We start from the raw sequence: 19,115 nt of genomic DNA on the forward strand, positions 1-19,115 counted from the left end.
GAAGTTTGATACCAATGAAAAATGCTTTTGAGCCTTACCATGGTGAAATAATACTCAGATTCTGCTTTTGTCTCCTAATTTTGGGGGTACTCCTGTACTTCAGTTTTTGCTTTAGAGAGGAATCCAAACAAATGGCTACTGAGCACACTGTACTTAAATGAGTGGATGCTCAGCATTTTAAGGTTGGCCCCGAGAGCTCAGAACTAGTCATCCATTGATGAAAGCTTTCATTATTTCGTCCCAGCTCCTGTGATCGTGATGCCCCCCAAGAAGATTCACAATGTAACTGGGGCCCAAGTCTATCTTTCCTGTGAAGTGAAGGCCGTACCAACCCCTCTCATTACTTGGAGGAAGGTATGTCAGAAACACAAGACCTGTGGTGTAATTGTCTGTGATTGATGTTTTTTTAGGGAATCATTTTTGGAAGCCTGGAAGGACAATTGGAATGCAGTCAGGGGCACCAACTTCTAATTAGTTCCTCTGCACTGGGGATAGAACCAGGTAGCACAGAGTTCTTTAATGATCTTAGACCTATGGATAATCCTGAATCTTGGCCCAGTTCTGAAGTGTTTGGGACCTTCAGGCTGCGGGTCTGGTCCATAACCAATCTTGGGGATCCTCTCTGGGTTGGCTTACTTTAGAAAATGGGGGGTTGGGGTGGTGTGGGCAGGTTTGGAGCCTTTTCAGTGTCCCGGTCTGCTCAAGGATCTGTTTATATTGCTCTTCTGATGTTTAGAGAAACAAAAATATGGTTATGGAATTGTGTAGCAGAGTAGCAGTTAGTGGAGCGTGGCTCAGTGGAAAGAGCACGGGCTTGGGAGTCAGAGGTCATGAGTTCGAATCCCAGCTCTGCCACTTGTCAGCTGTGTGACTGTGGGCAAGTCACTTAACTTCTCTGTGCCTCAGTTACCTCATATGTAAAATGGGGATTAACTGTGAGCCTCACGTGGGACAACCTGATTACCCTGTATCTCCCCCAGCGCTTAGAACAGTGCTCGGCACATAGTGAGCGCTTAACAAATACCAACATTATTATTATTATTATTATTGGAATTGTGCAGCAGTGTAGCCTGGCAGTTAACTGGCAGTTAATACCATTCATAGTTAAAAATGTGAGAGGGGGATTTGTTTAGTAAAGAGATTCTGTGATGTTAAATGCATTTTCCCCAGACTATCTTCTGGGGTAGATAGATACAAGGTAATCAGGGAACTCAGAGTACCTGTCCTCCTTGGGGCTCACCTTCTAACAAGAGTGAGTAGGCTTTAACCCCCATTTTACAGATGAGGAAAATGAGGCCCAGAGCAGTTAAGTTACTTGCCCAAGGTCCTACAGCAGACCACTGGCAGAGCTGGGATTAGAGTTCAGGTTCTCTGATTCCCAGTCTCATGACTTTTCCACTAGGCTGTGCTGCTTCTACTTATCCATCTCTGCAGATTAGCATGGGTTTAGAGCTGGTGGTGTTTCTAATGCTTCATTTCAGCTGAGGAGGGTCACCTAATAATGGGACACAGATGAAGTTTGATTGTGTGGCCCGCCAACTAATCATAAAGCATCTAAGAACAATAGCTACATCTTTATACACTCCCACTTATCACTTTTCAGCTGGTAGCTGTGATATTTTGTAAACAGTTTCCTCTTGTTTAGACATGTCAATCGATCAGTGGTATTTATTGAATGTTGTATCCCAAGCACTGTACTAAGCACTGAGGGGAGAGGACAGTATAACAGATTTGGTAACAAGCTGTATCATTATTTTATTTTTATAAATGTTTGTGGGCTGCATTTTGACAATCCCTGGACTATAACCAAGAAACAATAAATTCAACCAAAAGCTTTGAGTGAGTAAGAAATTTGAAAATATGACCCTTGGCAGGAGTATTGTAGTATTTTAGGTTCCTGACAATTCCTCTTATTTCAGTGAGCAGTTCTGTCGTGTGGGAAGGATGGGGAAAATATTGGATGATTAACTCCAAAAAGTCTCCTCTGCAAATCTATGGTAATTATTATTATAATGTATTTGTTAAGCACTTCTTATGTACTGTACTAAGTGCTGGGGTAGGTACAAGCTAATCAGGTTGGACACAGTTCATGTCCCTCATGAGGCTTACAGTCTTAATCCCCATTTTACAGATGAGGTAATTTAGGCACAGAGAAGTGAGATGACTCCTCCAAGGTCCCATAGCAGACAAGTGGTAGAGCTGGAATTAGAACCCAGGTCCTCCTGACTCTTAGGCCCATGCTCCATCCACTAGATCACACTTCTCTATAACTATTCTCTAACTCTAAAGATTACAGAATCCCCCAAGGGAGTCAAACTGCTGGAGGAATTGCCTGGAGACCGAGTTAACATGGCTGTCCAGGTCCGTGGAGGCCCTTCCAAACATGAAAGCACAGGCTGGGTTTTGGTGAGTGTCACATTTCACTTCATAACCTTTTTATCTTTTTACCTGACTTATGCGATTTTCTCACAAATGCAAGTGTGTGACAAACTATTTAGCCTATCTCAAATATGTTACATCTCTCCTCTGACCAATGTGTTTTGTGTCAGATTAGCCCAGCACATTTACAGTTTTCTCCATAGATCTTTTTGCTTCTTAAGGTCAAGTTTCATAGGCAGGAGACCCACTTGTTCGTCCCAAGAGCTGTGTGGTCTTCCCATCTTCATTCATTCATTCATTCAATAGTATTTATTGAGCGCTTACTATATGCAGAGCACTGTACTAAGCGCTTGGAATGAACAAGTCAGCAACAGATAGAGACAGTCCCTGCCGTTTGACGGGCTTACAGTCTAATCGGGGGAGACGGACAGACAAGAACAATGGCAATAAATAGAGTCAAGGGGAAGAACATCTCGTAAAAGCAACGGCAACTAAATAGAATCAAGGCGATGTACATTTCATTAACAAAATAAATAGAGTAATGAAAAATATATACAGTTGAGCAGACGAGTACAGTGCTGAGGGGATGGGAAGGGAGAGGGGGAGGAGCAGAGGGAAATGGGAGGAAAAGAGGGTTAAGCTGCGGAGAGGTGAAGGGGGGGTGGTAGAGGGAGTAGAGGGAGAAGGGGAGCTCAGTCTGGGAAGGCCTCTTGGAGGAGGTGAGTTTTAAGTAGGGCTTTGAAGAGGGGAAGAGAATTAGTTTGGCAGAAGTGAGGAGGGAGGGCATTCCAGAACCACAGGAGGACGTGGCCCAGGGGTCAACGGCGGGATAGGTGAGACTGAGGGACGGTGAGGAGGTGGGCGGCAGAGAAGCGGAGAGTGCGGGGTGGGCGGTAGAAAGAGAGAAGGGAGGAGAGGTAGGAAGGGGCAAGGTGATGGAGAGCCTTGAAGCCTAGAGTGAGGAGCTTTTGTTTGGAGCGGAGGTTGATAGGTAACCACTGGAGGTGTTTAAGAAGGGGAGTGACATGCCCAGAGCGTTTCTGCAGGAAGATGAGCCGGGCAGCGGAGTAAAGAATAGACTGGAGCGGGGCGAGAGAGGAGGAAGGGAGATCAGAGAGCAGGCTGACACAGTAGTCTAGCCGGGATATAACAAGAGCCTGTAGCAGTAAGGTAGGGCGGATCTTGGCGATATTGGAAAGGTGAAACCGGCAGGTCTCGGTAATGGATAGGATGTGTGGGGTGAACAAGAGAGATGTGTCAAAGATGACACCGAGATTGTGGGCCTGAGAGATGGGAAGGATGGTCGTGCCATCCACGGTGATAGGGAAGTCTGGGAGAGGACCGGGCTTGGGAGGGAAGATGAGGAGCTCAGTCTAGCTCATGTTGAGTTTTAGGTGGCGGGCCGACATCCAGGTGGAGACATCCTGGAGGCAGGAGGAGATGCGAGCCTGAAGGGAGGGGGAGAGGACGGGGCAGAGATGTAGATCTGTGTGTCATCTGCGTAGAGTTGGTAGTCAAAGCTGTGAGAGCGAATGAGTTCACCAAGGGAGTGAGTGTAAATGGAGAACAGAAGAGGGCCAAGAACTGACCCTTGAAGAACTCCAACAGTTGGAGGATGGGAGGGGGAGGAGGCGCCTGCGAAGGAGACCGAGAATGACCGGCCAGAGAGATAAGAGGAGAACCAGGAGAGGACGGAGTCCGTGAAGCCGAGGTGAGATAAGGTATGGAGGAGGAGGGGATGGTCGACAGTGTCAAAGGCACCAGAGAGGTCAAGGAGGATTAGAATGGAGTAGGAGCCATTGGATTTGGCAAGAAGGAGGTCATGGGTGACCTTAGAAAGAGCAGTCTCGGTAGAGTGGAGTGGACGGAAGCCAGATTGGAAGGGGTCCAGGAGAGAATGGGAGTTAAGGAATTCTAAGCAGTGATTGTAGGCGACTCGTTCTAGGATTTGGGAAAGGAAGGGTAGTAGGGAGATAGGGTGATAACTGGAAGAGGAAGTGGGGTCAAGAGCGGGTTTCTTTAGGATGGGGGAGACGTGGGCATGTTTGAAGGCAGAGGGGAAGGAGCCATTGGAGATTGAGTGGTTAAAAATAGAAGTTAAGGAAGGGAGGAGGGCAGGGGCGATGTTTTTAATAAGGTGAGAGGGAATGGGGTCCAAGGCGCAGGTGGAGGGGGTGGCACTTGCGAGCAGTGAGGAGATCTCCTCTGAGGATACTGCAGGGAAGGATGGGAAAGTAGGGGAGAGGGTTGGTGGGGGGGAGGGGAAAGGCGGAGGGGTGACTTTGGGGAGCTCAGACCTGATTGTGTTGATTTTTGTGATGAAGTAGGTGGCCAGATCATTGGGGGTGAGAGATAGGGGAGGGGGAAGAACAGGGGGCCTAAGGAGAGAGTTAAAGGTCCGGAACAATTGGCGGGGGTGACGGGCATGGGTGTTGATGAGGGAGGAGAAGAAGTTTTGCCTGGCGGAGGAGAGGGCAGAGTTAAGGCAGGAAAGGATAAATTTGAAGTGTGTGAGGTCGGCTTGGTGCTTGGACTTTCGCCAGCAGCGCTCGGCAGCTCGAGCATAGGAGCGTAGGAGGCGGACAGAGGAGGTGATCCAGGGCTGTGGGTTAGTGGAGCGTGAGCGGCGGAGGGAAAGGGGGGCGAGAGAGTCGAGATGAATAGAGAGGGTGGAAGTTGAGAGTTCATTCGGCTTCCTTTATAGTTTGCCCTGCATTTTTGATACCAGCACACTCCCTACCATCAATTATTGTGTAGTCTCGAGGTGAAGCTAGGTCCTTATACTTAGTTCTGCCCAAATGCCAGTCTTTAATACAAGTCTTGGATAAAACTCAATTAGGCAACATTCTTTTGACATTGTGTGCTTATTTGGGCTTGGCACACAACATCCTCAAAGAATCTGCTTGTGTTCACGGAATGGGTAAATACTACAGAATGGACTTCCCTTCACACAGTTACCGAAGAATGCAACACTTCCATTATAGAATTGGATTTACTTGGCTTCACTATCCTGCCTCGATTACTGCATCAGCTTCCTTGCTGACCTCCCAGACTCTTTTCTCTCCCAACTGCAGTCCATACTTCACTCTGCTGTCCAGATAATTTTTCTAAAAAAATGTTCTGTGCACATCTCCCCTCTCAGAGAAACTTCAGTGATCACATATCCATCTTTGCATCAAACAGAAACTCCTTACCATAGACTTGAAGGCATTCAAAGAACTTTCCCAGTCTTAGTAGAAGTAATAGTATTTATTAAGTGCTTACTGTGTGCAGAACACTGTACTAAGTACTGGGAGAGAATACACAGGTGGGTATTAGACATTGTCCTTATTCCTCGAGGAGCTCAATAGCTTAGGAAGTTAAAAAAAAAATGGAAGCAGTTAATAGTCATTCTCTAGATGTAATTTGCAGATAAAAAATGTGCACAATTAATTCATTCTGAAAGCACAACATTCCCACTCCACAACCCTGAAGATAAAAGTACTAGACAGCTGAATATTCATAATCTCAACTTCCTTACTGAATTACTTATCCTTTTCTCATGATTGTGTAGTGTTATTAATAATGTTAGATTTATTTAGATTGTCAGAGACTCTGGGACAAATTGACCTAAGGCATCATAGAACTGGAAAGGATCTCAAAAGATCAGCTGGTCCAGCCCCCTCCCTCAAGATAGATAAATAATTAAGCCATTCAAGTCAGACAGTGGTCCACTCTGTCCCTAGAGATTCCCAAGTGTGGGGAATACTACAGCCTCCCTGAGAAATCCATTTCAGAGCTTTGTCATACTTAATCAAGTAATTCTTCCTTCCATCCAACCAAAATCTCTCCTGCTTCCAATTAGGCTTATTCCTTTCTTTCAGCCACCTGAAACCTGGGTGTTAACCAGAAGCTATTAAGCACATTATCAGTTTATGGGACCAGAGCAAAAGGGTTGAATAGCCTGCCTGTAAAGTGGGATTGTCCATAAATAATAGTGTTTTCAGATTGATTGGAGACTAGGGATTGTTTGAAGGAAAAGTAGAAGGAGGAGAAAGATGATGAGTGATTGAAGATGGCAGTAAGAGAGGAAGTGGATGAAAGTTTGCTGCTCTTCTACTATAACCCAGCCCACACACTTCACTTCTCTAATATTAACCTAGTGAAGCAGCATGGGCCTGGTAATCAGAAGGACCTGGATTCTAATCCTGGCTCTCCCACTTGTCTGCTGTGTGACCTTGGGCAAGTCGTTTCAGTTTTCTGTGCCTCAGTGACCTCATCTGTAAAATGGAGATTAAGACTATGAGCCCCATGTGGGATAGGGACTGTGTCCAACCCGATTACTTTGTATCTATACCTCAGAGCTTAGAATAGTGCCTGGCACTATTTGACAAATAGCTTTTGTCAAATAGCGTACGAAAAACAAACCTAATGTATGTACCTCTATCTCACTGCCAACTCCTTGCCCAAATCCTCCTTCAGGCCTGGAACTCCCTCCCTATTCATATCCAACAAACTGCCATTCTCCTCATCTTCAAAACACTACTAAGATCATATCTCCTCCAAGAGATCTTTCCGGATTAGCCTCTTTTCCGTACCCTATTCCCCCTCTGCCTCACCTATGTACTCAGATTTCTACCCTTTAAGCACTTGATACTCACCCTACCTGCAGCCCCACTGCACTTATCTAAGTATCCTTATCCTCTGTCACTTCCTTTATCTATAATTTATTTCAATGTCTGTCTCCCCCACTAGACTGTAGGCTCCTTGAGGTCAGGGATCATGTCTACCAACTCTGTTGTACTCTCCCCAATGCTTAGTACAGTACTCTGAATACAGTAGTCACTAAATAAATACCATTGATTGATTCAGACCTTTTTGTGTTAGCCATCTTTACCTTGACTCATGTTGTAGATCAGCAATCTAATCTGTATTCTCATTTATGACACAATCGTGGCATTGAAAAGTTCTCTTTTCTTCTTCAAGAGCAGCTCATTAACCATCAGTGAAATTCTGATTTGCTAGAATCTGATCCATATTCTCTTCCTCCTCTTGTTGCATTCTCTGCCGTATTTGCCGTATTTATTTCCTTGCCGAGGTTCACATAGCTTTCCATTTCTTCAATTCCTTCACCATTTACTTAAATCAGCCCCTAAAGTCTATTTATTTAGTGCCAACTGTATGCAGGACACTTTACTAAATGCTTCTTAAATGAATGTTTCTGGGCAGTATTCATTGTGCATCTGTTTGGTCTTGAGGGTACTCATTTGTAGCCCAGTATGTGACACCACAAATTCAGTTACACATTCCTTTACAATTCTGATCTGTTGCTTGCAAATATAATGAAGCCATAAATACTTAATCCCCCGCTTCACAGTTGAAATTGTTGAGCAGAATTATCTGTAAATACCTTTGGCAAGATTGTGTTCTTTACGACTTTATTTACATTTATATGCTTTGGGATATGGAACATTGTGATTTTTCTTATCAATTGTAGTCCATCTTCCCCCTTAGATCTACATTGTAATAATAATAATTGTGGTATTTAAGTGTTTACTATGTGCCAGGCACTGTACTAAGTGCTGGGTTAGATACAAGGTTGGACACGGTCCATGTCCCATGGGGATCCCAATAGTAATCCCCATTTTACAGATGAGGTAACTGCAGCCCAGAGAAATTAAGTGATTTGTCCAAGGTCATACAGCAGACAAGTGGAGCCAGGATGGGAACCCAGGTCCTTCTGGCTACCAGACCCGTGCTCTATGCCCCTCTGTTTCTCTGTATGTCAGTGTATTACAGTGTCACTGAATGTATTGCAAGCAGGACTGAATTTCCTTCAATTAAATGCTTTCAGGCATTGAACAAGGAACAAGCTAGGATATGGTATTGCAGAATCTTTTTGATAGCTGGTGGAGGAAGTGATTGTGGTCAGTAGTTGAGTTTCTAGAGCCGAATCCAGTTTATACTCTAATGATATATTTATTGTTCAGTGTAACTTGTGATTCCTTTTAGTGTGACTAAAGTGAAAATTGTAATTATGAGAAGCAAGATATTGAGTAGTAAGTTATTTTTTTTGATCAACAGTCTTCTTTCTTCATTATTAGGTCTGTGCTTGTCCGTTTCCAGATATTTGGAATGTGCACATTTACGATATTGATAGTTATCTTTCAAGAAGTGTAGCTCCTGTTATAGATATTCCAGATATCTATTATTTCAGTTTGGGTGCTTTCTTCTTTAAACATTGTGAATTCAGTCCATCACTAAATCCTGCGGTCCCCCTTCACAACATTGTTAAAATCCACCCTTTCCCCTCCACCAAACTGCTACCATGTTAATACAATCACTCATCCTATCCTGCCTGGATTACTGCATCAGCTTCCTGTCTCAACCCCATTCCAGTCCATACTTCACTCTGCTGCCCGGATCATTTTTCTATGGAAACATTAAGGACATGTCATCCTACTCCTCAGAAAACTCCAGTGGTTGCCCATCCACCTCTGCATCAAACAAAAACTCACTATTGTCTTTAATGAACTCCACCATAAAACTCCTCACCATCGTCTTTAATGCACTCCACCCTCTTGCCCCCTCCTATCTCACCTAGCATCTCTCCTTCTACAACCCAGCCCACACACTTTGTTCCTCTAGTGCTAACCTTCTCACTGTGCCTCAGTGTCACCTATCTCTCCGCCAACCCTTGGCTCATGTCCTGCCTCTGGCCTGGAACTCCCTTCTTCTTCAAATCTGACAGACTATTACTGTCCCCTCCTTCAAAACCTTATCGAAGGCACATCTCCTCCAAGAGGCCTTCCCAGACTAAGACCCACTTTTCTTCATCTCCCACTCCCTTCTGCATCGCCTTGACTTTTTCCCTTTGCTCGTCCCCTCTCCCAGCCCAACAATACTGATGTACATATTTGTCATTTTATTTATTTATATTGATGTCTGTCTTCCCCGGCTTTAGACCGTAAGTTCACTGTAGGCAGGGAATGTCTGTTTATTGTTGTATTATACTCTCCTAAGTGCTTAGTACAGTGCTCTGTTCACAGTAAGGGCTCAACAAATACGATTAAATGAATTAATGCATGAATTGTGGATTCACTGTCTTCCCAAAATCTTTCCAAAACTTGTTCTGGCTTTATTCTTGACCAAATGTGGCTTCTTATGACTTAGATGGGTAGAATTTTGTGCACCTTTCTTCCATATTGATTTTGTCATCCTCCCTCTAATTTTCCCATTTATTAACACAGAAGTTAATGCGGTTTCAGCTTTATATCAGTACTACATTTTTGCATCACTTTTTAATCTGCTGTTTTGCTGAACTTCTTTCTAAAATGTTCATTGGCTGCCTCAATTATTTTGGGAATGTCCTTGCAAAATGTTTTGCATTCCTAATTATTTTTTCCCTTGGCTTTCATGTATGTACTTCTTGTCATCACTTTCATCTTCTCCTCCTTGACCCTCATTTCTTTACTGGCCATTTTCACTTTTACCTTAATTGCTGACATGGCTTTTTGTGTAAGGAATCCAACAATATGTTTTTAAGTTCTCAGGCTGAGTTATATTCCTAACTTAATGTATGCAATTAATTGACTTGCAAACATTTCACTTTTGATAAACTTGTGAACTCTTTGAATTTGATCTTGGTCAGCATCAGTTTCAACTTCATTTGCAGCATCTGTTAGTCTGAGCTAATGCAAAGGATGCTTTACTCTATTTTCAGGACATCAGAGAAGATTCTTTTTGGATCTTGCTCTTGGTGAGGCAGTTGGGTCTTTGACAAGTTCAATGCTTGGTAGTTTCTTTATGATGGTGACATACAGATAACAATGGCAAAAGTGACTGATTGTGTTCCTCACTTCACTATCCTTATCCAAACTTGCCAGTGATGCATTCTTGGCCACTCTTTTTCTGTCCTTGGACAGCATTAAAGTCCTCTTATAATATAGTAATAATAGTAGAAGTATTTGTTAAGCACTTTCTATGTGTCAAACACTGTTCTAAATGCCGGGGTAGATACAAGTTAATCCCACTGAACCCAGGCCCTGTCCCACCTGGGGCTCAGAGTCTCAATAGGAGGGATGACAGGCTTTGAATCCCCATTTTACAAATGAGGAAACTGAGGCACAGAGAAGTTAAGTGACTTGCCCAAAGTCATACAGTAGGCAATTAGAGCCAGGATTTGAGCTCAGGTCTTCTGACTCTCAGACACTGCTCAGCATATTTCGTCATAGAATCTTCTAGTTTCCTCATCCTCACTGATAAACTTATGCATTAGTCCTTTTTTAAACTGCTGTTGTGTCTAATGCATGAGATGTATTGCTGCACTGAGAAATGGTATCACACTTTCTACCAACAATATTCTGTTCTGCACCCCAACACACCCAATATCGTGTTAGTTGGTTGGCCTAGTGGAAAGACCATGGGCCTGTGAGTCAGAGGACCTGAGTTCAAATTTTGGCTCTGCCACTTGCCTGCTGTGTGACCTTGGGCAAATCACTTAACTTTTTTGGGCCTCAGTTTCCTCATCTGTAAAATGGGGATTCAAAACCTGTTCTTCTCTCCTACCGAGACTATGAGCCCCATGTGGGACAGGGACTGAGTCTGACCTGATTGTCTTGTATTTACCCCCAGTGCTTAGTACAGGGCTTAGCACATAGTAAGCACTTGACCATCCTCATCATTATTATCATTACTATTTCTACTCAAGGACAGTTGATTGATTCCCTAGAAGCAAACTTTTTGGACATCCTCAACAATGTTCTCTTTAAATCTTAGTTCCTCTGAGCTTGGCATTTACATTCCTTATAGTGTGGCTTGCTAGATATAGTTTCACTGGGCTTTATCCATCCTATGTGGTGCGGACCCTGCTAGGTGTTGCTCAGGCTGATGAAGGAGTCTGCTCCAGGTTATACTACTTTACGTGACATTCTGGGTAGTTTTTGCTATAGAGTATTCAGGTTGCCAGCCCTTGTGCATTATGATTGAGCTACCCCCTCCATTTTACCCAGATTGGATTTTGAATGCTAAATACATAATCAAACTCTCTTTTTCCCTGGACCCGAGCGAGGCATATTAACAGTGTAATTTGACAAACTGGAGCTTGCCCTCTGCCGCACTTCACTATCAAGAACACCTTCACAAATACACTAACACTGAGGATTTTGTGACTCTTTCTTTACACTCCTTTTTATGCCACTGGATTTAATATGTATGGACAGGATCTGTGAAGGAACACACAGAGATATTATTTAGAAGTAGATATATGCATTTTCAAGTACGTTCAGGACTTCCTTTGAGCCTGCAGGAAAGAAAAGAGAAGACACACTAGTCTGAAAGGCCATCATGGAAATGTCTGACATGTGGAGTGATGAGCCCTATCATGCACTGCAAGAGAGAATAAGAACAGTCATGTGATGGTGTCAACCACAGAGCTACTTCATCCAGAGCACTTATACTGCTGCCCCTGAAAATTTCAATGGGTGGTGAAGAAGAAAGGCAAAATACTCCAGTGGATATGTTTTTTTTTCTTTTAATTTGCCTATTTGGGAGAAAGAAAATGCTACTGGAAAGAAATGGCAAAGAAGAAATTGATAAAAGTACATTCCAAGAGCAAGGGAAGACTCCATGGCCAAATCTTCCCAAAGATTCTTGAAAGAAAGGAAACGTTTTTGAATTCTGACCATTAAGAGTGGACTATGGACATGGTTCTGCAGGTTTCTATCTTTGAAGATACTAAAATGCTTTCCCTTATCTTTTTATTAGATAAACCCACTGACCAAGGAAGATGAAGGTGTTTACCAGTGCCATGCTACCAACATGGAGGGGGAAACACAGTCTGAAGGAGCTATAAAGGTCATGGATCAGAGTAAATACAAAAGAACTAATTTCATAGACACAGATGATGACATATAGTGAGGTAAATATCAATATTTGTAATCCATTTAAATGCTCAGAATAATTAATATCCTTTTTTAAAAAAGTCCTTTTGTGGCTAGAGTAGGTCTGAAAGAGCCATGCGTAAATGAAGCAGGTGTAGAAGTGGGGTGATGGGGGAAAGGCTGGAGCCATTGTGCTTGTATTTCCACTGATGGGTCTCTAGGGATTGAAGCCCCAGCTGTAAAATCAGATATTAGTCTGGCTGCTTAAAATTTATACAGCCATTTGCAGCTCTTTGAAAATATTATCATTTAATAAGAGGATGCTGTATTCCCTCAGTGCCCTGCAGCTTCAAAATTGGATTCTGCATAAGATAAACGCCTGTTTATGGATAAATCAGTTTATGAGAACAATCAAAATGCAAATCTGAGTTTATTGCTCTGCATGAGAATAAATGCTGGCTTTTTAAAGATCTCATAAAGGTAGTACGTAGACATTACATACATGTGTGTGTATGTATTTCAAATGTGAATATAGAATAATAATAATGATGGCATTTGTTAAGCACTTACTATGTGCCATGTGCTGTTCTAAGTGCTTGTGGGGGGTACAAGGTAATCAGGTTGTCCCACGTGGGGCTCACAGTCTTAATCCCCATTTTATAGTTGAGGTAACTGAGGCACAGAGAAGTTAAGTGACTTGCCCAAAGTCACACAGTTGATAAGTGGCAGAGGTGGGATTAGAACCCATGACCTCTGACTCCCAAGCCCATGCTCTTTCCACTGAGCCATGCTGCTTCTCAGATCAATCTAGAGATAGCACCAGAACTGAAATGTTTTTCAGCTCTAGTCTTCCTAAAGAGATCAAAGGCATTTTTCCATTTGTGCCTTTGAAAGATTTGATCCCCTAGCTTGAGTCTTGATCAGTACATTTCTCTATGGGAACATAAAAATGTCTCATTCTTTTGAGGCAAGTGAATATTTCCAGGTCATGGGCACTATTTAACAAATGACCTTTTATTCTTCCAGTTCCTTGTGTCTCAAAAGGGTATCCAGTTAACTTGCTTAAGGCATTGATTCTGAGACAGCAAGAGTGGAGGAATCTCAGATCCTGAAACTAGCACCCGGAACCTTAGAACCATGCTCCCTAGTTCCTTGTTCTAAGTCACCTTGAAACCTTAACGGCTTGATTTAGACAGCCAGAGAAGATGGGAATTATGAGGGCAGTGTCATTCCTACCAAACCTGTTCTATTGTATTCTCCCAAGCGCTTAGTAAAATGTTCCACACACAGTGCTCGGTGAATGCCACTGATCGATTATTGTTATCCAGGTTTTCTCTCCTCTCACACTCTCCTCTTGCACTTATCTTGAAGCCTAGTTAAAGAGAGGGACCAGGTGAAACTCTCAGGGAAGAACCACTAATGAATTCATTCACTATGCTAGTGAATGAATGTCTCTATCAGAATGGAGAAAGCAAAAGCTATGCTGAAAATTATTTCCCCAAAATATATAATTGTACTTACTTTTACCGTGGTGTCAATGGCAATCTCATCCCCGTTTAACAACTACGACAGGTGGAGGTTGAGCATGGCAAATTATTTTGCTGTAATTGCTACCATTTCCTTTTTTTTTTAATTGGTATATGTCCAGAAATATGGGGCAAAATAAAGTAATTACCTCCCCCGCCAGACCCTGAAGAGTTCAGTGAGCATTTCCTATCAAATAGCATTTACTTACCCTGAACTACCGTAGCAGGTGGCCTTATGCCTTTAAAGGATGCCTGAAAAGCCACTGGAAGCTACAAGTTGGGCAATCTCAAAGAGGTAACACAATTAATGGCAGAGGAATTTGATATGGTGGGAGGGTGGTGAAGTAGAGTTTTCTCAAAATATTGGGCAGGAAGGGTTAGGTTGCAAATCAAATTAAGAAAACATTTCCTGAAGATTTACATAGAATAATGATCTAGTTTCATATTCTGGCAACTTGGCTTTTCATTTTAATTGTTCAAAGATCTTATATATATATATATATAGTCTCACTGCAGGGTGAAAATCTCCAGAACGCTTAAATGTTTTAAAGAGAAAGAACTTGGCACAGTCATTTGTTGATAATTTTAATTTTTCTCTAATGCTTTTTCTTTTTTTCCTTAGGGTGGACCAATTGGCCTTTCATCCAAGTCAGCCAGGAAAATTGATTATAGATGAAAATGTCAGTAGTGGTTTACATTGTTTAGTGATGAGAGCTAGAAAACACATGTTTTTTAATGACCTTTTTGTATGTTTTACAATTTAGAGAACAACTAGATTGATATTCAGTTGTGTAGTTTTTATCTGGGAATAATAATGAGCAATAAAAGCCAAAAAGAAAGTTGTGTTTTTAAAGATTTGAGAAACTTGCTGTGTGTGATTTTTTTTAACTGTGATCTTCTGTACTGCTAGGACAGTATTTGTGTCATAAAGGAAAAAAAAAACCCACCCTGTAGGATTTTTACAGTACTAAAGGATTTAAAAGGAGAGGGTTTATACCATGAAAATCCACTGCAGATTAATTATAATTTAGCAAGTGATTTTTTTTTCTGTCATCTGGAATGTACCAATGTGGAAGAAAGTTAAAATGAAAAAAAAAAAACAGGAAAGGTTCTGGATTTCCACAAACCTTTCCATAGTGGGGTGGATGCCATTTTTGCCCTCTAAAAAGCTTAAAATATTAGGTTAAGTGGTGATGGGAAAAAGCCTAAAAAGTCTGCCTGGGTTGGTCTTGAATGTCACCTAATGGAGTTGTCTACTTTTTCACACAGTTGTTTGCTACTTGGTTTTGTGACCATCGATTTAGAATTATGTTGTTAGATGGTAAATGTGTGTAGTGGCTGCTGTTGTTGGACACTGTGTGGATTTCATGTTTTAATGCTCTTACATTTCCAAGGATATAAGCCTATTTAAAATAGAAAAAAATCTGGACTATAAACAGTAGCCCAATGTGGCTTAAACTCTGGACTGAGAATCTGGTCCCTTTCTAAGGATGGGCAAATTCAGTTTTGAGAGATTCATTCTAGAATTAGGTAGTATTTTAAAATCAAGCCATCTCCTTCAAGTTTCTCAAGAATTTAACCATAGAACCCATCAGGAAATCCAAGGGATTTCTTTACTTATAAATGAATTTTATATATACACAAAAATAACTTTAATATTAGATTGAGGCTTTTTTTTCCCTTAGGAGATCACAATTGGGGCTGGTTAGCTATATGACCCCAAATTAGAACCAAAATAAGTCATCTAGTATTTAGTGCAATCCAAGAAAAGTATGGGATTAAAAACTCCAGCCAGGACCCAGTTGACCGTTCTTATAAAGGCCCCAGTGACCATGGATTCCCAAATGAGATCATGATCAAAGCTAGGATTTAATCAGTATCACAAATTGGAAAGAGTAACAACAGAAAATGCCACATTTTAGGTTTACAAAATAGTATTTTAAGCCACTGTAGTTCAGGATTGCCAGGGTCAAGCTGATTGTCTGAATAACAGAAGCCAGACACCTGTATTTTGGCTATGCAGCTGCCTGAGACCTTACTTGGGGAAATGACCGGAAATAGGGTTTAGTCTAAAATAACTCCAAAATTAAATTGCCTTCGCTTCCCATTTATGTCAGGTTGTATTTTACCACATGGAGACAGACCTCTCCTGGCTAGGTTTCAGGGGATTAGGCAGGCAGGCACAGCACACCACAGGAGGGCAAAAACCAAATCCTTTCCCTTAGTTGTTCCTGAGGGAAACTCAGCTCTGCCCTCAAGAGAGGGTGGGGTTTTCCCACTACTGGCTGAGCCAGTCTCCTCTCAGAAGGTCCCAAGAGATTCTGAGAAGTGTAGTCACTGGCAGCCCCTTTGAACTAGGGGTTTGTAGTCCATACTCCCTTTCTAACAACCCTCTTGCCAGTCACATTCAAGCATCTAGATCCAGTGATGTCCTTGCTCTCTTAAAATTGGCCTTCTTGAAGTTTAGACAGTTTGGTGATGTGATTTTGACATAAAATTTTAGAAATGCTTGATAACTTTCTGTGGGTATTTCTGTTTGAGTATACTTAGCCATACCTGGAGTAGATATTGGGCTATTAGGCATGTGACCTACCAAAATATTTCTAAAGCATGTGTATGTTTGTGGTTATTTTTACAGTATATCATCAGTCATTTTGGATTTCTCCCTCCCTGTTAGTTTGTGAGCCCCATGTAGGACAGAGACTATTTTTGATTTGATTGTCTTGTATCTACCCCAGCACTTAGAACAGAGCTTGGCACAAAGTAAGCATTTAACAAAGACCACAATTATTACTCTGTGAAATAAAAAATGGGTTTCCATCTGGCTGAAGAATCTCTGTTCTGAAGGCAGCTGGTCTGGGCAAAGCCTTTTCTACTTGTATGGAAAGGGTCAGGGGGTGATTTTGTTGACTGTCGGTTCTGATTATCTTTTATCTACCCTAGTGCTTAGCCCAGTGCCTGGCACCAAGTGAGCACTTAATGAATACCATAATTATCATTCAGCATGCTTATGAATTGTCAAGGGTAGTGATTTTTGATCTTTGTAAATTTTTGGTGGTGTCGACTTAGTTTCTTCTATTTTCAGGGATTTCTTGCTAGACAACCCAGCATTTAGTATCTTGGAACTCTTTAGTGTTGTATTCTACTGAATGAAATAGTATTCAGATCAATGTAACATTTACAATAGCAGCTCAGTATTATGAAGCAGTGGAGTTAAATCCAATAAGATCATTTCACAAAAATTAATCCATTTTACAATCTGGAATTCAAAGCAATTTCCTTGGTAGTTTTTATAGTATGGCTAACTCCAGAGTAACTGGATCAAATTCAAATTTAAGGAAAGTGGTGTGGAACCTCCTCAGAGAGTTTTATGGAATTGAGTAGATCACTCACTGCCTGAAATGGTTTAGGTGCAGCCCTAAGTAGAAGCCAAAAATGGGCTAGACTACTTGACATAGTCATTTCAAACCCCGTGATTACCAGATGTTATTGGGTAGAACTAAGAATAGGTAAGAAATGTGCAGTTATTGTAAACATGATTCCTCACAGTATTCAAAATTGTGAAGTTTCTCTAATTTTGTGGTGGGGTAAGAATAGCTGTAATAGCCGATCCTGGTCTCACCATCCTAAATTATCCCAGCAATATGGTTTCTGAAGTTTTCACAAACATTGTTTCTGAAATATTTTAGTGTAGTGAAATAAAGATATATCATTATAGAAATTGTATGTGTGTGAGGATAAAGTTTTCATGCACATACACACAGGAAATATTTGAAGTGATTAAAAGAAATCCGGAGTCTTTGCTGTTAGCTTGTTGTAGTAATTCTTAGAAACTGGTGTTTTCAAATGTCATTATGAAGATTTCACTGTGGAACAGAGCTGGGAGGGTCAAGAAAGCTTGTGAAACAATTGTTGGCATACTTTCAAAAACTAGCTATTTTCTATTCCTGTATTTTGCTGTTTTTTCCATAGATGTTGTGATGTCAGATTAGTCTAAAAATAAACTATTTTAAAGTCAGACTTCATGGTCTTTGTGTGGTGTTAATGGGCAAACTAGTGGTATTTTCTTGGCTGCAGCCAATGGGTCCATGAAGGTTGGCCCCTAGCGCTGCTAAAGCTGGAAAAATGACTGCTCTCTCACTTATTGGAAACGACATTGGAGGGAGAAAAGACCGACCTGAGCCAAAACCTGTGGTTTCACTTGACACAAGCAATTTCTAGCCAGTTCTCTATATTGATACTGGATGCTGGCTTTTCAGAGCATTAATTTCTGCACCCTCACTCCTTTGCTCCGTTTCCCCTCAATTACTTCATACACCTCTTGATTTAATCATCTGACTGTAGACTATAAGCTTCTTGTGAGCAGGAATCGTGTCTACCAATTCTGTTGTGCTTTGCACACAATAAGTACTTAATAAATATAACTGATGAATCCTCCTAAATTTTTGTAGTTTCAGAATGTGAACACTTCCTGCCTTCTGTCATCCATATACTGGTTGAATCCAGAATTCAGGGGTACACTAAGCTACAGACAGCAGAGAGGTCTTGCTAAGATAAGAATAGTGACTTCATTACAGTTTAGGTTGCAATAGAGTGATGTAATATTTCAGGAAAATCTATTTCCTAGAGAAAGATTTGTCCATGTGTGATCAGTCACATGCTGGCCAGGCTAAGAAGCTTAGCTCGCTAGCTCTGGGAGGTTGGGGGGCTAGCAGGGAGTGATAGCAAGCATTAACACTTCCCCTACCTCCCGTAACTACTGACCTCTGAGGGCCTGGGTGAGCAATAAGGCAGAAGAATTAGATCCAGAGTGAGAAAATTGCAATGGGTCTTGTCACATGATCTTTTTTCACCCTAAATGTGGCCAACTGAAGGGAAGAGGATTGGTAAGTAACAAGGTTTATCTGGGAAAGAGTCTTCACAAACACTTTGTAGGTTGGAACTCTGTTATGCTGATGTGGAATAATAATAATAATAATAATAATGGTATTTGTTAAGTGCTTACTATGTGTGAAGCACTGTTCTAAGCACTGGGGGGGGGGGGAATACAAGGTGATCAGGTTGTCCCAGGTGGGGCTTACAGTCTTAATCCCCATTTTACAGATGAGGTAACTGAGGCACAGAGAAGTTAAGTGATTTGCCCAAAGTCACACAGCTGACAAGTGGCAGAGCTGGGATTAAAACCCATGATCTCTGACTCCCAAGCCCATGTTCTTTCCACTGAGCCACGCTGCTTCTCTGAATGTCTCCTCTACCCAGAGTTGGGGACACCCCCTCTGTCAGACCTTGCGTGGTGCGAAGAGACTGATTGGACCTTCTAGCTAGAGCTAGGAGGAGTGAGTATTCTAGA

The 19,115-nt window shown here is 41.8% G+C and overlaps 1 protein-coding gene across 2 annotated transcripts in view; it reads left to right on the forward strand.

The window, feature by feature from the left end:
* The window catches only part of IGFBPL1 (insulin like growth factor binding protein like 1), a 56,172-nt gene extending 38,387 nt beyond the window's left edge, over window positions 1-17,785 (forward strand). Inside the window, exons 2-5 of one of the 2 annotated variants that reach the window (XM_029055745.2) lie at window positions 245-354; window positions 2,290-2,406; window positions 12,124-12,277; window positions 14,388-17,785. In XM_029055745.2, coding sequence (XP_028911578.1) covers window positions 245-354; window positions 2,290-2,406; window positions 12,124-12,273 — 377 coding nt within the window. In that variant the 3' untranslated portion in view covers window positions 12,274-12,277; window positions 14,388-17,785. The remainder of the gene's footprint in view (window positions 1-244; window positions 355-2,289; window positions 2,407-12,123; window positions 12,278-14,387) is intronic. The other variant, XM_039910900.1, reaches the window with a different exon arrangement.
* The last annotated feature ends 1,330 nt before the right edge of the window (window positions 17,786-19,115 follow it).

Source organism: Ornithorhynchus anatinus, chromosome X5, assembly GCF_004115215.2.
Source record: "Ornithorhynchus anatinus isolate Pmale09 chromosome X5, mOrnAna1.pri.v4, whole genome shotgun sequence".
NCBI classification, from domain to species: domain Eukaryota; kingdom Metazoa; phylum Chordata; class Mammalia; order Monotremata; family Ornithorhynchidae; genus Ornithorhynchus; species Ornithorhynchus anatinus.